Genomic DNA, 26,081 nt, shown 5'->3' on the forward strand with positions numbered 1-26,081 from the left:
ATATTTATTGTGCCATTTGAACTGTATTGTAATGCAGGGTTTTAACGTGCCGCGTCACAGCACACGGTGGAATGTACCTAATAAGTGTTTTGTTTTTTAAATATTTTATATTAAAAAACAATTGGATTCCTTAGGTATGGCACATGAATATATTGGTCCAAGCTGAGTCAATGTAACTATGTAAAAATTACCATACCTATACTTCAGCTTTAAGGATTTAATAACTGTATTGAACATTCCTTCCACAAGCTTTCTTTTGGGGGGGGGGGGCAGTTAAATTGGTGAATTTATTTCCATATGTACAAAGCTTTTGCTGAGTAAACAGGTCCATAACAGAAATGGAAATTTGCTCTGGTCCATAGAGGGTGTACAAGCGTGAAAGGGGAAGGTGTTAAAGTGTATCTAAAGGCACATTATGTCATGCATTTACGCACACCTACAAAAAAAAGATATGGCAATAACACTCTTACTGTGGCCAATAATGGAAAATTCCCCTTTTTAATAACATTTATAAATATGACAATTTACAAGGCAAATTCTAGCAAAAAGCAACATACATATGTTTCCTAATTTATACAGATCTATACATCTTATCTTAACCGCCTGCCAGGGCAGTTTTTTAATTTTGTAGACACGTTAAAATCTAAATTTTTTCACTTTAAACCCCAAACAATTATACTTCAGTTAATAACATATTGAAAATGAACAGAGTATATGGATGAATGCATATGATGGAAGGATTTTAAAGTGGAATTAATAATGGAACGTTTCCTTTTTTAATAATGTTTATAAATATGACAATTTAAAAGGCAAATTCTAGCTAAAAGCAAAATACATATGTTTCCTAATTTATACAGATCTATACATCCCATCTTAACTGCCTGCCAGGGCAGTTTTATCATTTTGTACACACGTTAAAATCTAGATTTTTTTCACTTTAAACCCCAAACAATTATACTTCAATTAATAACATATTAAAAATGAACAGAGTATATGGATGAATGCATATGATGGAAAGATTTTAAAGTGGAATTAAACCCAAAACCAAAATGTAATACATTGTAGCTTACTTGTCATTAGATATGATGGCTGCCTTAGTTTTCTTTCCTAGGCTTTTTCCCTTTGTTTGCACCTGGTGATCTGGCCAGTAATATACCTCTTGTATTAAAGTGCCTCCACTCTGGACGAAGGAACACAGGGACACCTCTGGACAGCAGCATTGCCAGTTTTGAGGAAGGAGAGTTTTAGATGTACTAGCAGATCTTGATTCTGAACTCCAGCTTAACACTTTATAAGCAGTTACAGCTGGAAGTTTGTTTTCCTCTTGGGATAAAGGTTTTGCATAAATAAAAGTTGATCGCTGTAAGCACCCCATCAGTGGCAAATGGTTTGTCGCATCTCTCTAATTGCTACATCTGCAGGACAGCTTGTTCTGCTGAAAAACAACAGTTTTTACTGGCCAAATCATCAGGTTAAAGAAAAAAAGAAAACAAAGCCTAAACCAGAAAACTAATGCAGCCATCACATCTAACTGGTAAGCTGCAATATAATAAATGTTTGCTTTGGGGTTTAATGCTACTTAAACCACTTCAATACAGGGCACTTTTACGCCATTCCTGTACAGGCCAATTTTCAGCTTTCAGCACTGTCACACTTCGCATAAAAATTGCGCAGTCATGCAATACTGTACCCAAACTAAACTTTTAGCATGTTGTTCACACAACTAGAGCTTTCTTTTGGTATTCAATCACCACTGGGTGTTTTATTTTTTTCTAAATAAACAAAAAAAAGACAGAAAATTAAAAAAAAAAGGTTTTTATTTGTTTCTGTTATAAAATTTTGAAAATAAATAATTGATCTTCAGAAATTTAGGCCAAAATGTATGCTGCTACATTTATTTGGTGAAAATAACCCAAATAAGTGTATATTATTTAGTCTCTAGGAAAGTTATAGAGTCCACAAACTATTGTATATATCTGAAAATCAATCAATCCAGCTGTACTGACAGCATCTCATTTCTTGAGGCCCAAAAATGCCAGGACTGTACAGATATCCCCAAAATTACCCCTTCTTAGAAAGTAGACAATCTGCGGTATTTTGTAAGAGGCATAGCAAGTTTTTTGAAGTTGTAATTTTTTGTGATAATTGTTTGGAATTTTTTTGTCATAATTTTATTAGTTATTTTTCCTTTTTGTAATGTTTTTTTTTATAACGCACTGTGACCAGAGTAATATAATGTTGCCTTAGTAACATGTTACTACTCTGGGGAAGTGATCAGTATTTTTTTTTTACACATTATAATTGCTTATAGCAATGAATTACATTACTATAAGCAACATTTTACTGAATGAAAGTGATTCATTTAGTTTGTTTTGTTGTGATTAACTGTGATTGGCCACAGCTAATCACAGTTAATCAGATGGGCTGTGATTGACCCAGTCTGTACGATGTAATCTTTGACCAATCACAGCTAGCAACACAATTTTATACAATGGATGGCATGAAAGTAAGCCATCCATTGTTTACAATTGTCATGTGACCTGTTGTGATTGATTACAGTGATCACATGGTACTGGCAACGGGTCATTACACAGATCAGTCATCAGCTGTGTCTGATGGACACAGCCAGTGACAGATCTCGCTGCAGTATGGCTGCAATGCGGTAGGATAAAAGAGAAAAGTTGATCAAAGATTGCAACAAAGGATTGTTCGAATGATGGCTAAAGAACCTCAGTCAACTTCCAGACAAATTCAAGCAGACCTTCAGGCACAGGTTACAACTGTGGCAGTTCGCACTATACAGTACGTCGCCATCTGAATGAAAAGGGACGCTGTGGTAGACCTAGGAAGACCCCACTGCTGACACAGAAACTTAAAAAAGTCAGATTGGAGTTTGCCACAACTTACCTGAGGAAACCAAAATCTTTTTAGGAGAATGTACTGTGGACACATGAAACAAAATTACAGCTTTTTGGTAAAGCTTATCATTCATTTTTAGAAAAGGCAATGAGACCTTTAATGAAAAGAATACAGTCCCTACAGTCAAACATGGTGGAGGTTCACTGATGTTTTGAGGTTGCTTTGCTGCTTCATGTACTGGATGTCTTGACCATGTCACGGCATTATGAAATCTGAAGACAAAGAATTTTGGGGTGCAAGGTAGGGCCTAGTGTCAGAAAATGGGGTCTCTATCAGAGGTCATGGGTCTTATACCAGTACAATGACCCAAAGCACATGTCATACACCACCCAGAAATGGAGTCCAGATCTCAATCCCATAGAGCACTTATGGAGAGATTTCAAAACAGCAGTTGGGAAAAGGAACCCTTCCAATCTGAGAGACCTGGAGCAGTTGGTGAAAAAAGCGTGGTCCAAAATTCCAGTAGAGAGGTGCAAGAAATTAATTTGTGGTTACAGAAAGCGATTGATTTCAGTTATTTTTTCCAAGGGGTGTTCTGCCAAATATTTAGTTGAGGGTGCCAATAATTTTGGAGTTGTGTGTGGAATGTGTCAGATCTGACTTTTTGTTTCTCCACATTTTTGTGTCATACCAATACAAACAAAAGAAAAAAACATGAGAATGCCTAAACATTTGTATTTGCAACAATTCTGTGGGTGAACTGGTGCATTATCTGACAGAAATGCAGGGATGCCAATATGTAGCGATCTGTACACTATACACCATAATATACAGCTCTGGAGTGAGAATCCATCATAATGCTCACAGTAGCAAGGGCTCATTGGTGAGCTCAGCTATTTGACATTGTTAATCAATGAGAAGCAAATTTAGGGCTTCTTCTTCTAGTATGGTTTCCCAGAAGAAGGAAGCATTTCTTATTGGTCTATGCTGTCACATGGTCGCATTGGCCTATGAATGAGATACTCACTCTGGGGCTGTGTATTGCACAGTACAGTGCACAGATCACTACACCAGCAGCGTGGGGCATCACGGATGATATGTGCAGTGGCATCTATAGATGTGGCCAGGATATTTTTGAGAAAAGGTGAACTTCTTACTCTTTAAAGTTTTACCACTGGTTTGTTTAGTAAGCAGCTTTATTTCCCTTAAATCAGCCCTTTCCCCACCAGGTGTCTGCAGCTGAGGATCATTGTGCTCAGTGGTCTATCTGTAGTGGTCTAATACACCCCCTACTAAATCAGAGTTACAGCTCTCCCATGAGCATGGAGTGTGAGCATTGCTATTTGAGGAGATGTAATTCGACTCGTGTCAGACCATTGCTATTTCACAGTGCAGCGGTCCTCAGAGGTAGGCAACTGACATGGGACAAAGCTTATTTAGGAGAGCTGCATTAGTAAATAAACCAAAGGTAAGACTTTAAGCACTTACTTTTTACTGCACCTTAAAATGTATTTATATAGAGTTTTTAATGAGATGGAAAAAAGAGAAATAAAGTTGATTCTTTTTTTTGGCCATGCTTCTCTTTTGGGTCAAAAGAGTATATTTACTAATCAAAAATCATGCCTGTTATAGGCTGATGGAACAGAGCCATTCTGCAAATGAGACGCATCCCAAAAGATCCCAATGCCAGCTGTTCAACTAGCCATTGGCTCTGCCTATCTGCATGTGGCTGAGTGATAGAGCCAGTCTCTCTCACATTCTTCTGCACATATAACTCTAGCAAGCTTTGTAAAACAGGTAGGGAGGGAGGAATCCCTGTGGCTGACAGTCATTAACCACTACTAGGCGCTGACTGATGAGTGATCATGTGAACGGTCAGCCCTTAGTCTTAGAGCTGGGTGGGACAGCTGCAGTGTCATAAGGACCTCGGACTTCATTAAATTGGGATTTATCCCTATTGCAGAAATACTTACTAATGAACCTATTTCAAGTAAACAATTGTTCTTCTAGTTTAAAATGTACAATTCTGAGTGATGTTTAAGCACTGGATTTGAAAGTTCAGCAAGGCTGATTCTCCAGCCAGACAATCCGTTTTTGTTCATCAGTGATGGCACTCTTTACTCTGCAGAGCAGAGATTCGGAGTCATTCCAGCTGTCAGGATCCACAGTTCTATAAAGGCAGGGCAGGGCATCCAGCTCGGCTTCCTCCCTCTGGGCACACTCCAGTAACAGATCCTCACATTTTCCCCACCATTGCCGAGTTTTTCTAAACAAGACAGAAAAATGTGTAAGAATGTATCCACATCTTTATATCTACATTTTGGTTCTCTCTCTCTCTCTGAGAAAGCATAATACTCCTAATAAATTAAATAAGATTTTCCTTATAAGTACTATCATGATCTTATTCATTATTAACTCTAGTATTAGAAATAATAATGTCCTGTACCCTGTGTAGAAAGATGAGTCATTTTTCGTATATGATCTTTTATGCATTAAAGATGAACAATGAGGAAAAATTTTTTTATTTAAATATAATGCTCAATAGCTACAAAGGATGTAAATCAACTTTGTGTGCACCAATGCCTTTGCAATCCCAAATATTACCATATAAAGCAGTGGTGACATCATCACTGTGCTCTACATAGCCTGTGCTGAGAGTTGAGCTGTGGGAGGGACCAAGAAGGCCCCACCCACTCCAGGCTGCCTACATAAAGCTACAGGTGGGAGAGGATAGAAGACCTACCTGCAGAAAGACAGAGTGACTAATGTCTTGTTTACAGCTTGTATAATGGTAAATATTAAATGTCACTTACTTAATTTTTTTGGTATTCTTCTCAGTCAATGGGATGTGCAGTATGATGGGATAGATACCCACACGAATCAAAGCAGACAGACAGGATAGCCCAAGCTCTAGAAGGCAGTGTGCATTCTGTAGTATAATACAGGGATAGAAATATTTAGGTTAGCTTCTTGTTTCCTTATGTTTCCATAAGACAAACTCCACATAACATTTATATCTTGGCTTTCTTGCATCAGTCACTAATTTGTCTAAATAGCACATAGTTCCCCACCACACATTCAGTTCCCCAATGCAGCAGTTATGGAGCCTAAGAAGGGTTTTCTACTACTGTGATTTCTGTAACAAAGTGTAGATCCATGGCAAGAACTCCATATAATGTCTATGGCAGATGGTCTTAGTTGGAATCATAAAGGTGAATTCCAGGCACCAATGCTTTGAAGACAATGCTATGGTAAAAGACATGTCTATAAAAACTATGTACTGTATTACTGGCTAGTTGCTTGTTGTCAAATTGTAAGAAAAGAAGATAGTCCATTAACTGTCTGTCCCCTATTTCTGTATTCACAATCCTGATGCCTTGAAGACAAGAGCCCCCCTGCATGGGATTTTAGATCTGTCTGGCCCATGGACATGCACCATATGACTCATTAGGAGGCTGAACCTTGCTTGCATAGAGGCTGAGAATACAGTATTTAATATGCCCAGCCAACCATCCTTTTCAATGAGGCTGTGGCCATCCACAGTCAATGTCAGGGATCGCGGCGTCCTGTCGGCCGGCGCATGCGCACTGGCGACGGCTCACGCCGGGACACAGGCACTAGGTCCCGGCGAGCCGTGGATGACAGGATGCCGCGCATGCGCATTGGGACCCGCGGGCGCGCCTCGGGCGGCCAATGACAGCCCGGGGGCGCGTCCCGAGCGGCCAATGACAGTGCAGGGCGCAATATTTAAAGATGCCCTGCACTGTCAGTAATCGCCGCAAGGTCTATCTGAGTTCCTGAGTCCTGTACCTGTGTTTTTGACCCTGATTGACCCTGACTACGCTGCCTACTCCTGTGTTGACCCGGATTGTCCTGACTACTCTGCCTTCTCCCATCCTGACCCTCGGCTTGTTTTGACCTCTCTACGGACTGACTTATCCTGCTGACCCTGCGTGTGACCTGACTACTCTCCGCCTGCCGACTCTGTACCTCGCCTACCCCACGGGACCCCGCTCGTGATCCATCTGGCTCTCCCGGTACCAATACATCCCCGGAGGTTGCCCCTGCCACTGGTGGGCCTGCTCGGAGGTCGTGACCTGGTCCCGGTCTGTTTCAAGTCCATCCCCACCATCAGGGGTCCTGGTGAAAGCACAGACCGGGACTTAGACTCCACGCTTTGGGTAGGTCTGTCAAGTGGGCAGCCAGGGGCACCACCTGGCGGGATCTAACAGTCAACCACCCTTTTCAATGAGGCTGTGGCCACCCACATGATTTCACAGATTCTTTTGGGACATGTGGTGATGGGAATTTCACCAGCATCATAAGTAGATGACATTTACATGATAAAGTGATCTACCCCGTCCTGACATCAGCTAAAAATTATCATGGCATGTTAAAATCAATAAAACATATTTCTGAAAAAAAAAAAAATGATAATGGTGTGAGATGGGGAAACAGCTCTCATTGTTTGAACACTGTTTGCGTGGAAGTAAATTAATGTTTTGACTGACATTCTGCGGTTTAGCCACAAGATGTCACTGTTTTTCTAACACAGCCTCAGACTGCATAGATATTTGTATATTCATGAAGAGGTGGGTTTTGCACACAGAGTTGGAGAGAACAGGAAGGAGAGAGAGAAGCCATGTTTTGAGCATGGTGAATAAGGGGTCGTGTGAGCTGAGAATCTGATGACATCCAGGTGTGAACGCGTCCCTCAGTAACCAGAGCTGCAGCTGAGTGAAGCTGATGAGATTGCTGCCAGGAAGCTTATAAGATTGCTGCCAGGAATGCTGATGAGATTGCTGCCAGGAAGGCTGATGAGAGCAGAGGAACTAAGTAACATATACGGCAAGATCGCATGCTTATTGGAGAGACATTTGTTCTGTTCAGAGTCACCAGCGGATGAAAAGCAGACCCGGGTCGGTAAGATCGTGCACGCACCTCATTTCAGTGTTGGCGCCTTGAGACTGAGTCCACGCCTATAGTTAGTTAGTTAGGGTCTCTGTTTGTGTCAGGCCACAAGTGTTGTTACTGATTATTGGAAGGACTCCACAACTTAAAGTGACATTTCACATTGGAGAGCTGATAAAATCCTACAAAATCAAGCCAGACTGGCGTTTTGCTCAGAAGGAATACTCAGGCACGTGCTACAGAACCAGTTAATGGAGAGGGAATACTGTAGATTTGTGTAAGATTGTAAGCTGTTGTGCTGCACCGCAGGCTAGCCCATACCGTACATCCATACACTGATTCCTGCTCTTTTAGGGTAATAACAGGTAAGGTGTGGCAGCTTATTTGTGCCTGCCAGTAGGTAAATTACTTCACTTTCTACCTTCATCCATCAGAAGGTGCCGTACTGTGCAGCACAAGGGTCTCAGCCTTTGGGCTGGGTGTATGAAACTTTATTGTATGTTTCCAGCATTTGTGGTTGTGTTTATTTGCCACATCTAAGTAAAATTCTGTTGTGGCAAAAGCTGGTGTTGGGGTTGCTTTCCTCGTTCGTGACTTCACTGTATCTTGGGGAGCCCACCCCAGTACACGGCTTACAACGGGAACAGCATATTTTACTGGAACGATTATCATTAAGGTAAGCTATGACATTACCAGACATATTTCTATGGAAACAGGGGACTTAATGTATACTGTGAGCTTTGAAGGGAGGATGGAATTCAACTTGAATTACCCAAGGAATTTAAAACATCACTTGGCCATTTAAACCCAGCTACAGTACATCTTTTCAAAAACAAATTAAAACATATTTTTTAAAAACACTTTAAAACCTTCTGAATTCTTTACCTGTTGGGCTACAGATTCCACATTCTGTCTAGTATACCAGCAGCGTATGCCCTCTCCCTCCTTTTCACCAATTATATCTCCACGTTGATTTCTTGCTGCATACTCAGCATCTGTCAAACATTCTAGAAGGAATGGCTTCAGTGAAAATACATATCACAGTACATATGCAAAGCAGCAGTGGCATACAAAAAGTGGGGTGGTGGGAACAGGCCATCTGGGTGTTATCAATAAGAGTGTGCATGTATGGGCATCACTAAGCTCATTTATGGTGCCCCAGGTCAGTGAAACCCATGGAGTGCAGGTTGTCCTGAATAGATTATATTCAAAAAGTGCAAAGCTGTAAATAAAATGTCGTATCTCAGAGTGATATTATTAGAAGACCAATAATAGTGCAAATATTTCATATAGTGCAAAAATCATATATAAAGTGTAATTGTAAAGCATAAATATATGCGGCAATATTATATATATATATATAAATGGATATAAGTCCATGTGGGAGTAATATTTAGTCATCAATTGGTGATGTTAAGTAAAGATCCCGTGCTCAGGTGATCTCAAATATATTCCATGTGATAATTATTCCATTCGGTGAAGTGCAAGGAATATGGTAAAAATGCACACTCACCAGATGCGCATTTTAAATACGCAGTATTGTATAAATGATGTAATCTGCCAGAGGTCCCCTTTAAGGTGGAATGGGTGTGCAGCCTGGAAAGGATCTTCCTTCTCTGGGTCCAGCGCTGCTCTGCAGCTGTATTTCACACGGGACTGGTGTTGTCTGGATCTCTCCCTGACATCAAGCTGAATTCAGTGACGTCCACCGCAGTCACAAAACCCAATTCTGCCGCCTGAACCGAACCCGCTCTACCAGGCCCTGGTACTGATGTCACCAGGCGTCTGCCACTCGGCTTACGCGAAAAGAATTCTTATTTACAGCGCTGCATTTTTGAGTAGGTATATTTGCTTTTGAAGGTTTCCAGTTTCCTTGTAGTGCATTTTGCTGCTGATTTAATCTTAAGCGCTCGCTGATTTCTCTATAGCATGTCCTGAATAGACTGACCTCTCACCTGTGGACACATCACTCAGCAGAACCAGAGAGATCAGCACAGGAAATGGATTGTCCCTTCAGGGAAGCAATTGCTGACACCAGTGATGCAGAGCTCAATAACCACCATGCTGGTGCAGTCCTACTCTGACTAATCACGGGCCATTCTACCCTCCACTGATCACCATCTTTCAACTTACCATTAATATAAGGAAGAATTCTTCCACTGGCCACTAATGTAAGAGATTATTTCTTCCACTAACCACAAAAAGAACAATTGAGTACTGTCCATGATATTTTTTTTATTTGCACTAACATCCAAATTTTCAGGACAAACGTTAAGGATGTGTCTCTTTCAAGGTCCAAGCAGTACTACCTTGGACCATGAAGAAGGAGAAAGAGATTGTCCTGAAAATTTGGATGTTAGTCAAATAAAAGTAAGTATCACGGACAGTACTCAATCTTTCTTTTTGCAAGTGCAATAATACGACTGTGATTACCTCTTCCACTAACCAACAATGTAAGAAGGCATTCTTTCCACCAATGGGGGCATTCTTTCCACTGGCCACCAATACAGGGGGAGATTCTTCCTACTCACCACCAATGTAAGGGGGCATATTTCTGCCCAATGGCAACAAGGAAATAAAGGCTGCTATTATACCACCCCTCCTCTAACGAACGGCAATGTAAGATGGCACTTTACTACTGACCACTAATATAGGAGGCACTTCTCCAGTAGCCACCAATGACAGGGGGCTTTGCTCCACTGACTTTCAATGTAAAGTTGCACTCCACCCATGAATACCAATATAAGAGACACTTCTCCATTTATCACCATTGTAAGGGGGCACTTCACTTATGACCACTGACCACCAATTTAACATACAGTACATATACACTGACTTCTAATATAAAGAGGCATTTGTAGTGACCATCACAGACTATCACAATTTGCTGGTCATGTCCTTTCCATTGACCACCAAAGTTCACGGGGCTCTTATTAGGGAGCTGAGTGCATGCTGAATATACCTGTGTCACATTTCATGTAGTCTTTATTTGCACATAGTTTCTCACTCAGGATTCTTCTTAGCAGAGAAGGGACCAGGAGGACTGGGCGCAGGACTGTGATCTTATAATGAGTGACCAGTGTGTATGGCATCAATGTCAAGCATCCTCTGCTTGTAGGGTAGGTGGCAGGATCTACAAAAGAGTATAAAATAAGCAATACTTAATATTAATACTTAAATTCTTCTATAAAAGTACAGTATTTAAGGACAGCAAAACTGAAAAAAATATTGCACATCCTTAACACAAAAAAGATGTATTTGTACCAAAGGTACACTTTTGTACAGTTACCAGAATGGCATATTTAACCCCTTCAAGCCTAAGGGTAAAACAAATTTTAAAACCTAAGTAAAATTTTACAACTTTGGCATGTGTTAGTAAAACCGTACATATCATCACACTACTTTGTACATCCAAATGAATTATACCTTATTTTTTCAGGACACATTGGGCTTTCATTTGGTGGTAAATGGTAATGTATATCCCCTGACTTTTTTTTTTATTATCCAAGGAAAACTGGCCCAAAATAGGACATTTTTTAAAAAAATTTGGCTGTGTTTTCCTTGTTACTACCATAACCTACCGTCAAAAAACAACTCAAAATACATTTTCCAGCTCTTGATGATCACAGCAATATCATATATGTGTATGTTATTAGTGCCTATAGTACAACCCAGAAACAATAGTGCGCGTTTTGTTTCTTGTTTTTGTACCTAAAACACACTGACACTGACATTAACTGACACGGATACCAATTTAAAGAAAAAAAAAAACCTGACCTTTGACTCTGCCATTTGACCTTTGACCCTGCCCTTGACCCAAACACTAACCCTGGCACTGAACTAGATCAAATCTTGATCTAGGTATTTTTGCTTTATTTTTTAATATTTATTTATTTATCTTTTTTCTTTTCTTTTTTTTTCACAAACCATTTTTTTCTCTGTCTCTGCAAGGAGACAGATATACAATGTATCTCTCTACTCCATTTAGAGAGAAAAAAACATGGGGGGCGGACATCACAGTGACTGATCACTGTGATAGCCAATCAGAGGCTATCACAGCGATCATGGGACCCGGAATCGGGAGTCCCGGGTCCCGATTGTTATAATGGGACCCGGGGCTCTCAGTGACACCCCGGTCTTTGTGCTATGAGCTGTAATTGTTACATTTAGGAAGGACATTTTGAGCCTACAGTATGCCCATTCCACCCATCCAGTGTCCCTCTGTTACCTCACTCCCAGTTACAGAATAGGGTCCCGTCGTGCATGTAGCATGGACCTCATGCATGCACCTTGTTCCTCTTACTCCTGTAGCTGGTGGTTAGACAGAGGGCCTCCGTGACGCTGATCTGCTCCCGTTGCTATGGACCACTGACAAGACAGCCCAAAGCAGCAAAGCCCTAACTACCGGATGATATCTCGCCTAGCACAGGTACCATGCTTCACAGAAAGCTAATGGTATTGGTTACCAGCCTCTTGTTATCCTTACTTTCACCGTTACCTTGTAAAAACGCATAGGCGTTTTTATATAAACATAAGGGTGTAGCGCTGTTCCTAGATAGTAAAATAATGTGGCCATGCCATGTGGATATAGGATTATAACTTTTGTTTTTTAATGGTTGAACTGGATGGACTTTTATCTTTTTTCAGCCAGACTAACTATGTAACTATTAACTGTAACCGGAAGTCACTTCCAGTTCATGGCTGTGGAACGCATGGTGTTCTTTTTCAAAGGCACTTTCATATTTACAACACTGTAAGTGTGTTTTTGGCAATTTTCTTTTTTTAATAAAAAGGTTTTACACTATAGAAGCTTCCCTTTCTCTTTGGCATATCCCCTTACGGTCTGGCATAAATACAAAGCTCTGGTATATACCTTCACAGTCTGGCACATAGAAGATCAGCAAGTCTGACATTGAAGGGGCTATCCAGCGCAAATGCAGCAGAGTGGAGAGTTATCTAAAGCACATTAGACCCACTGGAAACAGGTCTAACCTTGAGGTGAGTGCTGTGGAAAAGGGGGAGCACGTGTGGAAGCACAAGTCCTGTTTATTACTTACAGCACACAGAAGTATAAAAAATGTGTTTTATAAACTATAATTTGCATATGGTTTTGGAATTGATATATGCTCTTACTATTTAGTTGCACAATAGCATTATATTGCACATTGTATATTGGATATTTGTATTTCTGTGTTACATCTCAATTGTTGGGGGAGGTGTACACTATTTGAACATGTTTTAGTTGCACCATAGTTATTTATTGTATATTGTACATTGCACATAGTATATCTGCATTTCATGCAAGGTATTCTATTTAGGGGAGATGTACTATAGCACCTTATTCTAAAAGTCATTTACTACTTCATATCTTTTTTGTAAAAGGAGGGAGGCGGTTTCTAATCTTGTTGACTCACATTGTGGGATAAGCTAATGAGGCCTTTGTTGTATTTGATGTTTTACGCCCAACCTACCTGGTCGACTCTTAATACGAGTGGGTGCTCTGTAGGACGATAGGATTCCTGAGGAGTATCTTCTTACACATCTCTTTCTTTTCCATTTATTCCTCATTGTGATAAGTTTTAGGAAGGGTGAAGGTGTCCTGTAGTATGGAAGGGTTTTTTGGCGTTTCAGGGATTTATATCCATTATATTGAACATTGTAGGTTCATATGCACTCCCAGCGAGGGTTCCATATTATTTTACTATCTAGGAACAGCGCTACACCCCTATGTTTATATATATTTCACACATTCTAGTTAGAGTGTGAAAGGTGTTAACAGCAGTCCTCACTGTTGCGCAGTACCATGGGGGGCACCATGCATATGCGTTTTTGCCATGTTTTTACTGTTTTTCCGGTGCATTTTGCACCTGTGAAAAAAGAACACATGACTCAAAAATACAACAGCGGGTAGGTTTTTGATGCAAGTTCCATTCATTTCAATTTCCTTTTTTTTTTTATTACCGCAACAAGCATGCAACAAGCATGACTTTACAAAACACAGCTGACCCGAAACTAATCAGTGTGAAGAGTTCCATAGGATTTCATGGTCATTTTTAATTGCAAAAGCGGAAGAAAATCAGATTAGTGTGAAAGTAGTCTAACAGCAACTTCCGTCTCTTCCGAACCATGTTGACTCTTGAAGAGACTGACTTCATACCCCAAGTCCCAGCAGCCCTTTTACCTGGTGGTGGTATGCAGTTCCCCCAGATAAGTTCATTGGAAGAAACCCGGAGACTCCCTGGTGGTTGTTGGGATCTGAACCCTTGTCCCTTTTACATTCACCCAGGATGGAAGGGTCAGACCCAGAAAAGCCTGTGACCTTAGCCTGGGGAAGGCAGTAAAAATATTAACCCCTTCCCCCAGCTGGAGCAGCCATGACTAACTTCAGTAGGCAACTTGCCTACATACTCAGTTTATGCAGAGTGGATATGGACAGAACCTGCTCTGCTCTATGGGCAGTCAGTTGTAAATTAACTCCGCTGTCCACTTACCCCTGACTGCCCTCTGATCTGATCCACCTAGATGGAGGAGGACAGATCCCCTTCGTTTTTTTTTCACGGACTGGACTGGATTGAAGGTACGTGGATGTAAACAGAAACAAGGCCGTTTACAACCACTGGTCCCTTGGGGTGAATGGAAAGTCAGATCAGGTTTGCCTGAAAAACTGACCGTTGGACCTAATCAGACCCTTTGTGTGATAGGGGCCTAAAAACCTTCTTTACAATAATTCAAGCTTTTGTGCAAGTCTGTTTGGTTCATCATTAATTTGGACTGGTGTAATCAATACATTTTGACATATTAATTCTACACTATATTGCCAAAAGTATTGGGACACCCCTCCGATGTTCGAATCGAGGTGAGGTCATGGCCACAGGTGTATAAAATCAAGCACCTAGGCATGCAGAATGCTTCTACAAACATTTGTGACAGAAGGGGTCGCTCTCCGGAGCTCAGTGAATTCAAGCATGGTACCATGATATGCCACCTCTGTAACAATTCCATCCATGAAATTTCCTTGCTACAAAATATTCCACGGTCAACTGTTAGTGGTATTATAACAAAGTGGAAGCAACTGGGAACATCAGCAACTACCAAGAAGTAGTATGTCAGGTAAAATGACAGAGCGGGGTCAGTGCATGCTGAAGCCACAGTGTGCAGAGGTCGCCAACCATCTGCAGACTCAGTAGCTAAAGACCTCCAAACTTTGTGTGGCCTTCAGATTAGCACAACAGTGCATAAAGAGCCTCATGGAATGGGTTTCCATGGCCGAACAGCTGCATCCAAGTCTTACATCACCAAGTGCAATGCAAAGCGTCGGATGCAGTGGTGTAAAGCACACCGCCACTGTACTCTAGAGCAGCGGAGACGTGTTCTCTGGAGTGTTTTTTAGGGGGTTGGGTGTGGCCCCTTAGTTCTAGTGAAGGGTACTCTTAAGATGTCAGCATACTGTCAAGGTCCTACCTTTTCCCTGAGGTTATGTTACTCCATGTGCTGGCGTCCATATTGGATTCTGCTGTGCATGATGGGAATCCTTTTTATGCCTTCAGGTCTCTGAGGTCCACCCCCCAGAGGGGCGTGGCTGATGACATATAAGCCTGTGGCCCGCACATGCTCTTTGCACTTGTGTCTTGTGTCTTGGTGTTACTATTACTCTGTTCTGACTCTCGTGACTCTCCTGGTATTCTGATTCGGCTTGTGACTTGACTATTCTTTGTATTCTCCTTTGATCTGACCCTCTGTTGCTGAACCCGGCTTGTGACCTGTGATTCTCGTCTGCTGTCCTGTACTGTTTTGTCCTGTTGTTGTTGACCCCGGCTTGTCTGACTACTCTTTTGTTTCTTCCACCAGCTACACGCCATTGGCGGCGGCCATTACCGCAGTTGAGGTGTTTTGGGGGCCACGACCTGGTTCCTGGCTGCGTCAAGTTCATCCCCACCATCAGGGGCCCTGGTGAAGGGCAGCCTGGGACTTAGACTCCGCGCCCTGAGGGACTTCGGTCTGTGGGTGGTGGTTGTCGTCAGCCAGTGCGTTACATTGTTAGGCCTGCCTGTCCGTTCCTCGGCTCCTGCCCTGACACATACCAAGACATTTTGAACAATTTCATACTCCCACCTTTGTGGGAACAGTTTGGGGATGGCCCCTTCCTGTTCCAACATGACTGCGCACCAGTGCACAAAGCAAAGTCCATAAAGAGATTGATAGAGTTTGGGGTGGAGGAACTTGACTGACCTGCACCTCAACCCATTATAACACCTTTGGGATGAATTAGAGTGGAGACTGCGAGCCAGGCCTTCTCGTCCAACATTAATGCCTGACCTCACAAAAGCGTTTCTGGAAGAAGGGTCAAACATTCCCATAGACACACTCCTAAACCTTGTGGACAGCCTTCCCAGAAGAGTTGAAGCTATTATAGCTGCAAAGGGTGGGCCAACTCAATATTGAACCCTACGGACTAAGACTGGGATGCTATTAAGTTCGTGTGCATGTAAAGGCAGGTGTCCCAATACTTTTGGCAGTATGGTGTATGTCTCTCTTTTATTTAATGCATTCCTGTGTGTTGTATATTGTAGTTTCTATTTTTTTTTGGTCTGCTAATTTACTAGGATGCTTTCCATATCTCATTAATTTCAGTGGTGTTGAAAACCACTTGGCTTGATTTGCCAAAGAAAATTAAAGTGATTACAGACCTGGCATTCATCCTGATGTTGATCAAAGGATTTCTGAACTGTATTTTATTGACAGTGCAATGCTGTACAGTTTAACTGAATTATAGAGCTTTATATAATTTAAAGGTCCAATTCCTTCCACAAGTGACATTAGTTACAGATGTATAAATTGGACTGATCCATGTAAATATAACAATGTTAGCTGCTTATAGTTGAACTTATTGCTAACCAAGAAATATTGCACCATTGTACGTTCCAACTCTCGTTACATTTTCCATAATATAAAATAAATAAAATAGTGAATACACTTTCAGTGCCTACTCTTTATTAACTGAAAGGAAATAGGTAAGGGTATCCATTTTTTTTTTCTAAACAGGAATTACAGACATGAGGACCTTCAGCCTGGAATCAGTGTGTTTACATCCTCTCTTCCTGCAGCAGCTGCTTCTAGCCACCACTAGAGGGAACTAAGAAAGGGATACATCATTTTAAATCAGTCTTCAGCTACCCATGTTGGCCAGAAGCAGCAGCTGCAGGAAAGTAGTGCAGCTTCAAGGTTGGAGGTTCAAATGTCTGAACCTTATCAACAAAACAGATATTCCTGCAACTGATTTTTTTTGTAAGCGGGCTGTACTGATAAATATGAATAAAGGAGGGTTGAAAGTACATTCATCCTTTAAAAATCAAGCAGGGGAGCGGGAGTCCCTCAAAATTCAAAAGGTGCAGTGAAAACCCAGGAACTCAAGGGAGGAAATTCCAGCAAAAGAGAATTAAGAACCAGCCAACATAATTGCCAGCATCTACCAAAAACTGATATAAGTTCTGGGTGGAAGGACCCTTTAATCACATATACAACAAAAGGGGCAAAAATATGAGATATTGCAATATTTACCTTCACAACAGCAAATGCCACAGTCCTGAGACATCCACAGCAAATGGGAGCTACACCGATCTGTGCTGACTATACGAACTTCTGTTCTTGGCTGTTAAAGAAGAGATGGAAATGTAAAGTGGCAGCCGTGGAGTCGATATGGCAGGTATAATCTTTGTCTCATGTCCTTTTGTATAAAGACTTGGTTATTGATCAAATATGCAACAGTTAAAAGTGTTTCATGTATATGACCGTGTTCAGTAATCTGCATGAAGCTCAACACACAACTTTCTACTTCCTTTAACAGACAAGCTGTCCAGCAAAAATGTTAGAGAAATGAGATAAAGCTTTTACCACTAACAGAGGTTCTTACGATGATCTGCTTTTATTTATGTAAAACCTCTATCCCAAAAGAAACAAAACTGTTTGTGAACTGCTTAAAAAGTGTCACTTGGAGTTAGGTTTAAATTTGTTAGTCAAGTCCATCTAAATCTACTAGTACATCTAACACAGGGGTGTACAACCTGTGGCATGTGGACCACATGTGGCCCTCGGAGCCCTCTGATGTGGCCTTCGACCTCAAACCAGGGAAGCACACTTCTATTATATCCTGTGGGTTTGTTGCGCTTTAAAAAAGTGCACCACACCCGTAAGATATAATAGAATTCTTTGACCAAGCGCAGCTAACCCGCAGGTGCACTGCGCTGCACCCACGGTGCAAGTAAACTGCAGCGCATCATTGTGAAAGCAGCCATATAGGGGCTTACGATAGTAAGGGCTCATTTACATTTGCGGTTTGGGGGGCAGTAAAACCCCATAGTTGAGACATGTTTTTACCACATCCCCCCAACCACTGAAATAGCATCAGAGGTCATGATAGTGACCCTACCCCATGCTCCAGGGGACTCATGTGGCCACCCTGTCACATTCTGTTTTACACTTTTTCATTTCATTGTGGCCTGTGATGGGTTACCGAATCACTGAAGTGGCCCTCACTCTTTAAAAGGTTGAGCACCCCAGATCTAACACTACCTTCTCCCCAGAATGAAAGTGCTGCTGTCCAAAGGTGTCTCTCCATTGCTCCTCCATCCAGAGTAGAGTCACCCTAAGACAGTAAGTGTGCTACTGGCCAGATCATCTGGTAAAAAGTAAATGGAAAAAAAAAAGAAAACTAGTACAGCCACCACATTTAGAAATTGGTAGGCTGCAACATGTTTTTGTTTAATTCTGCTTTAAATATCAGTATGTGCCTTCTACTATCAGGCTGGCAAAGGAAGTGGCAGCTATCTGGGCTGGTCAGGGCTCTAATGCTTTATAAGTGCTATCAGTCTAACTCAGTAAATATCTTTACAGGAGGAGATGACCTCCTCAAGCTACCATGCAAGCATTTTTATTGTGTATGGTGTGTTCTGCTCTTTGCCTGGCATTCAGCTTTAACTTCTTGCTATATAGCACATCTTTAGCTACAACAGTCACATGAATGAGTGAAATGAAAAAAAAGCCATGGACTGTAAAGCATGCTGTTATAAAATGAATGTTCTATATTATTATGTTTTAGGAAACTGAAGGACAAACATTGAATGCACTCTATACAGGTAGTAAGGCTGACAAAAGGACACAGAAATGCTTAGTGAAAAGAAATGGGCCATGGTTCTGGGGTCTCCTGATGGCTCACTCCGAGTCCTTCATCTGTAACAGTTTAATTTTCCAGGTCTTTGCAGAACATTCCCTTGCTTTTGGCAACAGCTATAGTTAGACTACATCTGAGCTGATATTTTTTTCAAATTAAATTAAGACGTCACAAGGATGAGTTTGGGCTTTTATTCATATAAAGTCTGTTTTGCATGTCCTAAGCTTCACATTCCGAGTGTCATGGTTTCAAATCATGCATTGCACGGAAGGTTCCCCTGCTCAAGTCATCACATGTCCAGGCCCATCTGAAATTTGCCAATGACCATCTGGATGATCCAGAGGAGGCATGGGAGAAAGTCATGTGGTCAGTAGAACTTTTTGGCCTAAACGTCACTCTTCGTGTTTGGAGGAAAAAGACGGATGAGTTGCATCCCAAGAACACCATCCCTACTGTGAAGCATGGGGGTGGTAACATCATGCTTTGGGGGTGCTTTTCTGCGAAGGGGACAGGACGACTGCACTGTATTAAGGAGAGGATGAATGGGGCCATTTATTGTGAGATTTTGAGCAACAACCTCCTTCCCTCAGTCAGAGCATTGAAGATGGGTCGTGGCTGGGTCTTCCAACATGACAACGACCATAAACACACAGCCAGGATAACCAAGGAGTGGCTCCGTAAGAAGCATATCAAGGTTCTGGAGTGGCCTAGCCAGTCTCCAGACCTAAATCCAATAGAACATCTTTGGAGGGAACTGAAACTCCGTGTTGCTCAACGACAGCCCCGAAACCTGACAGATCTAGAGGAGATTGTGTGGAGGAGTGGGCCAAAATCCCTGTTGCAGTGTGTGCAAACCTGGTCAAGAACTACAGGAAACGTTTGACCTCTGTAATTGCAAACAAAGGCTTCTGTACCAAATATTAACACTCAGGTGTTCAAATACTTATGTTCAGCAGTGGAAGACAAATAAATTCTTTAAAAATCATACAATGTGATTTCCTGAATTTTTTTTTTAATTCTGTCTCTCAGAGTGGGAATGTACCTACAATGTGAATTTCAGACCCCTCCATGATTTCTAAGTGGGAGAACTTGCATAATCGCAGGGTGTTCAAATACTTCTGTTCCTCACTGTAACTGCAAGGCTCTCTGGAGAACCAGGTTGCTGCAGGAAAAAATCATTTCTTGGATAGAGGAATTTTGCATTCCATATTGGCTAGTGAATTCTTGCCTCATCAATAATAATTATAAATAGAAAAGCTACAATTTCTGGGGAAATTGTGTGAAGTGTTCTTGCCTCCACCAGTAGTCTACAGCTGGAGAGGGCGGAGTAACTGGGTGGAGTGGCTTGTCAGTCGGCTGCCTGCTCACACACCTGGGTTCCTATGGCAACTCACTCTACAGCAAGGGCAGAGAGGAACGGTTAAAAACAAACTGCTCCAACTTGCTCACTTCACTGGCAGTTGCCATCTTCAAACGGTTGTAGTTTAAAAATTATAAATCCTACACCAAAGGGCTTTATATTGTGAGAATCACAAGACCCAGACCTACATTTTGATGCATAGTATGTCTCTGAAATATTACAAATGAAGGCACAGTCGCAGTTTAGAAATTGCCCTTCAAATTTCAGGTGGCTAGAGTGGAGTTTCAATGAATGTCAATGGGCGGCGTGAGTTGCAAACAAATAATCATATTGTGAAAACTATCAGGACTATGGCTTAGCCGTGGACATTTTTAGTGGCAGCAGGGACAGCGGAACATTTTGATATAAGATTTGTGTAGGTGGGCTTGAAAATGAGGGAGTGATGGCAGTTTAGAAATCATGTCCTGATTTTTCTGCTCCCACTCTAGCTTTTGTCAGCTCCCACTCTAGTTTTGAACATTCCACCATTCATTCCTATAGGACGAATTTCACCACAAAAACGCCGACATTTTGTGAACCATTCGGCGAAATGTTCCACAAAGTAATAGCACACCAATCAGGAACAATCCGCACGTTTCGGTATATTACTGTCTATGTAGTGTAAATACTGTGGGAGGAGTTAGGGTGGTAAATTTGGCTATAATAATAAGAATATATATGTGAGATAACAGTAAGTGGTCTTGCCATGCAAGAACACTTAATTATCACTCCCCGTCTGTGTGATATATGACAACAAACGGGGGGGGCACAGACAGCAATAAAACTGACAAGTGTTCTAATCCCTCTCCACTCCATCCAAAACTAAATAAAAAAAAAAGTTTTGCCTTTTAGTTAAAGAATGAAAGAAAGATGTTGATGAAATGCTAAATATACCCCCTCACCAGTGACAATTCCCTTCAACCCTTTCACTACTTCCCTAACTCATGGCTAGATTCTCTCCTTCAATTTACAGAATAGGGAGAATAGAGGAGACCAGGATTTCACAGAGGAAGGAGACCAAGAGAAGACTTGGATTTCAGCAGTAAAGTCCTAAGGATGTCCCCAGCAATGGTGGAATGTGGTTGTGGGGATTACAAATGGTATTTATTGATTGATTGGTTCCGCATAATATTGTACTGATCTCAACATGTTCTGATATATATTGTCAAAACCACATTTACTCACCCTTCGCGGAATTGTATTTTGCCATGTGATACTCTGTATAGATGTTATTAGCTGCTGTTGAGCTCTGCAAGAAATTACAAAGTTGTCAGTGTTTTTAAAATTTAAGTGCAGTCCATAAAAATATTCTGTATGTAAAGCCATTTTTTTGTGTTTTGGATAGAATTTGGACAGGTTAGAAGCCTTGTGTTTTTTTTTTGTTGTTGCTTGTGTCTCTGCCAGAGATATGCACCCTTTCTATTGTTTCTGTTTAAAGATGGTGATTGGAAATTTATCATTTTTGGGTTCTCAACTGAACAGTTATAGAGGAGAAAACTTCCAAATGATAAAAAAAAATGTTCTGGTGACAACTAAGAAATATCTCATCTTCCTTCCTATTGGACATAATAGAAGAAGGAAAGTAGCTGCACTCTGGAATAAATGGGAGCGAAAAGAGGTGCCACTGAGTGTAGACTGTAGGTCAATTTAATATAAAACAGACAAAAATTGTACTCGCATTTGGTGGAATAAAAGCAAGCACATCTAAAATCTGTGTATGGTATATAGAAAGTCAGCTGCCCACGCTGTGTGTTCAGCCATCACTCTGCTGGATCTGCAGCAGGCTGGATGGTGGAGAAGGACCAGAGTGAGGGCTGGAGCAAAGGTGGAACACTAGTGGAGCACAGCGCTGCGTTTGATGACGTCACCGGACATGACAGCGACATGTTTCAGAGCATGTGCACGACGTAGAACATTGGCCACGCTTCTTTGTCAAGCTATTGGGACTAAAAAAGGATGTGCATATATACACTATATTATCAAAAGTATTGGGACGCCCCTCCAAATCTTTGGATTCAGGTGTTCCAATCACCTCCATGGCCACAGGTGTATAAAATCAAGCACTTAAACATGCAGACTGCTTCTACAAACATTTGTGGGTCGCTCTCAGGAGCTTAGTGAATTCAAGCATGGTACCATGATAAGTTGCCACCTGTGCAATAAGTCCATCCATGAAAATTCCTTGCTACTATATATTCTACGGTCAACTGTTAGTGGTATTATAACAAAGTAGAAGCAACTGGAAACAACAGCAACTCAGCCACGGAGTGGTAGGCTACGTAAAATGACAGAGCAGGGTCAGCACATGCGCAGTGCGCAAAAGTCGCCAACTGTCTGTGGAGTCAGTAGCAAAAGACCTCAAAACTTTGTGTGGCCTTCAGATTAGCACAACAACAGTGCGTAGAGAGCTTTATGAAATGGGTTTCCATGGCCGAGCAGCTGCATCCCAGCCTTACATCACCAAGTGCAATGCAAATCACTGGATGCAGTGGCATAAAGCACGCTGCCACTAGACTCTAGAGCAGTGGAGACATGTTCTTTGGAGTGACGAATCACGCTTTTCTGTCTGGCAATCCGATGGATGTGTCTGGCATTGGTGGTTGCCAGGAGAACTGTACTTGCCTGACTACATTGTGCCAAGTGTAAAATTTGGTGGACGGGGATTATGGTGTGGTGTTGCTTTTCAGCTGTTGGGCTTGGCCCCTTAGTTCCAGTGAAGGGAACTCTTACGGTGTCAGCATACCAAGACATTTTGGACAATTTCATGCTTCCAACTTTGTGGGAATAGTTTGGGGATGGCCCCTTCCTGTTCCAACATGACTGTGCACCAGTGCACAAAGCAAGGTCCATAAAGACATGGATCAGAGAGTTTGGGGTGGAGGAACTTGACTGGCCTGCACAGAGTCCTGTCCTCAACCCGATAGAACACCTTTGGGATGAATTAGAGCAGAGACTGCAAGCCAGACCTTCTCATCCGATATCAGTGCCTGACCTCACAAATGCTCTTCTGGAAGAATGGTCAAACATTCCCATAGACATGCTCCTAAAGAGTTGAAGCTGTTATAGCTGCAAAGGGTGGGCCAACTCAATATTGAACCCTATGAATGAAGACTGGGATGCTATTAAAGTTCATGTGCATGTAAAGACAGGCGTCCCAATACTATTGGCAATATAGTGTGTGTATGTATATATGTATAGTGGATATAAAAATTCATTTCTGTGATGTCAACAAAATGAGACAAAAATTAATAATTTCGGAAATTTTTCCACCTTTAATGTGACCTATAAACTGTACAACCTCAGTCGAAAAACAAACTGAAATCTTTTAGGTGGAGGCACAAAAACATCACTGCTCATCACCAAAAGAGCACCATACCCACAGTGAAGCATGGTGGTGGCAGCATCATGCTTTGGGGCTGTTTTTCTTCAGCTGGAACTGGGGCCGTAGTCAAGGTAGAGTGAATTATGAACAGTTCCAAATACCAGTCAATATTGGCACAAAACCTTCAGGTTTCAGCTAGAAAGCTGAACATGATGAGGAACTTTCAGCATAACAACGACCCAAAGCATACATCCAAATCAAAAAAGGAATGGTTTCACCAGAAGAAGATTAAAGTTTTGGAATGGCCCAGCCAGAGCCCAGACCTGAATCCGTCAAACATCTGTGAGGTGATCTGAAGAGGGCTGTGCACAGGAGATGCCCTTGCAATCTGACCGATTTGGAGTGTTTTTGCAAGGAAGTGTGGGCAAATATTGCTAAGTCAAGATGTGCCATGCTGATATAATCATACCCAAAAAGAATGAATGCTGTAATAAAATCAAAAGGTGTTTCAACAAAGTACTAGTTTAAGGGTGTGCACACTTATGCAACCATATTATTTTAGTTTTTTATTGTTACTTCCCTCCACCCAAAATATTTTGGCTTGTTGTTCAAACAAGTTGTACAGTTTATAGGTTACATTAAATGTGGAAAAAGTTCTGAAATGATTTATCTTTGTCTCATTTTTTTTACATCACAGAAACCTGACATTTTAGCAGGGGTGTGTAGACATATATATATATATATATATATATATATATATATATATATATATATATATATATATATACAGTGGGGATCGAAAGTTTGGGCACCCCAGCTAAAAATTTGTATTAATGTGCATAAAGAAGCCAAGGAAAGATGGAAAAATCTCCAAAAGGCATCAAATTACAGATTAGACATTCTTATAATATGTCAACAAAAGTTAGATTTTATTTCCATCATTTACACTTTCAAAATAACAGAAAACAAAAAAATGGCGTCTGCAAAAGTTTGGGCACCCTTCAGAGTTAATATCTTGTACTGCCCCCTTTGGCAAGTATCACAGCTTGTAAACGCTTTTTGTAGCCAGCCAAGAGACTTTCAATTCTTGTTTGAGGTATCTTTGCCCATTCTTCCTTACAAAAGTCTTCCAGTTCTTTGAGATTTCTGGGCTGTCTGTCACGCACTGCTCTTTTAAGGTCTATCCATAGATTTTCAATTATGTTGAGGTCAGGAGATTGTGAAGGCCATGGCAAAACCTTCAGTTTACGCCTCTTGATGTAATCCCCCATGGATTTCGAGGTGTATTTAGGATCATTATCCATTTGTAGAAGCCATCCTCTCTTTAACTTCAGCTTTTTCACAGATGGCATCAAGTTACCATCCAAAATTTGCTGAAATTTTATTGAATCCGTTTTTCCTTCTACTTGTGAGATGTTCCCTATGCCACTGGCTGCAACACAACCCCAAAGCATGATTGATCCAACCCCATGCTTAACAGTTGGACAGAGGTTCTTTTCATTAAATTCTGTGCCCCTTCTTCTCCAAACGTACCTTTGCTCATTCCGGCCAGAAAGTTCAATTTTAACCTCATCGGTCCACAGAACTTGTTTCCAAAATACATCAGGCTTGTCTATATGTTCATTTGCAAAGTTCAAACGATGATTTTTGTGGTGAGGACGTAGAAGAGGTTTTCTTCTGATGACTCTTCCATGAAGACCATATTTGTACAAGTATCTCTTTATAGTGGAATAGTGTACCACAACCCCAGTGTCTGCCAGATCTTTCTGGAGGGATCGTGCAGTCAAACGTGGGTTTTGAATTGTTTTTCTCACAATCCTGCGAGCTGTTCTGTCTGATATTTTTCTTGGTCTTCAAGATCTTGCTTTAACTTCCACTGTTCCTGATGACTGCCATTTCTTAATTACATTCCGAACAGAGGATATTGACATCTGAAAACGCTTTGCTATCTTCTTAAAGCCTTCTCCAGCTTTGTGAGCGTCAACTATTTTCCGTTTCAGTTTTCTAGACAACTGCTTAGAAGAACCCATGGTGCTGATTGTTGGGGCAAGGTCAGATGAGTCTGGGCATTTAAAATCTTTGAGATTGACATCATCTGGTCTTCCCAGACGATGATTGAGAACAATCCATGACACTGGCAGGTCTCGGCTTTGCAAAGGGGGCAGTGCATGCTATAAATTCTGCAGGGTGCCCAAACTTTTGCAGATGCCATTTTTTTGTTTTCTGTTATTTTGAAAGTGTAAATGATGGAAATAAAATCTAACTTTTGTTGACATATTATAAGAATGTCTAATCTGTAATTTAATGCCTTTTGGAGATTTTTCCATCTTTCCTTGGGTTCTTTATGCACATTAATACAAATTTTTAGCTGGGGTGCCCAAACTTTCGATCCCCACTGTATATATATATATATATACATATAC

General features: G+C 41.3%; 1 protein-coding gene across 1 annotated transcript in view; it reads right to left on the minus strand.

Annotated features, from left to right (window-relative positions):
- Positions 1–466: 466 nt before the first annotated feature.
- Positions 467–26,081, minus strand: part of CARD14 (caspase recruitment domain family member 14) — a 195,671-nt gene continuing 170,056 nt past the window's right edge. Inside the window, exons 17-22 of the mRNA XM_089668671.1 lie at positions 21,522–21,585; positions 17,329–17,419; positions 10,733–10,903; positions 8,656–8,777; positions 5,673–5,788; positions 467–5,125 (exon numbers count right to left, since the gene is read on the minus strand). Coding sequence (XP_089524797.1) covers positions 4,918–5,125; positions 5,673–5,788; positions 8,656–8,777; positions 10,733–10,903; positions 17,329–17,419; positions 21,522–21,585 — 772 coding nt within the window. The 3' untranslated portion in view covers positions 467–4,917. The remainder of the gene's footprint in view (positions 5,126–5,672; positions 5,789–8,655; positions 8,778–10,732; positions 10,904–17,328; positions 17,420–21,521; positions 21,586–26,081) is intronic.

The sequence above is a fragment of the Staurois parvus genome, unplaced genomic scaffold (assembly GCF_062004578.1).
Source record: "Staurois parvus isolate SC_StPar_1 unplaced genomic scaffold, SC_StPar_1.0 ptg000008l, whole genome shotgun sequence".
Taxonomy (NCBI): Eukaryota; Metazoa; Chordata; class Amphibia; order Anura; family Ranidae; genus Staurois; species Staurois parvus.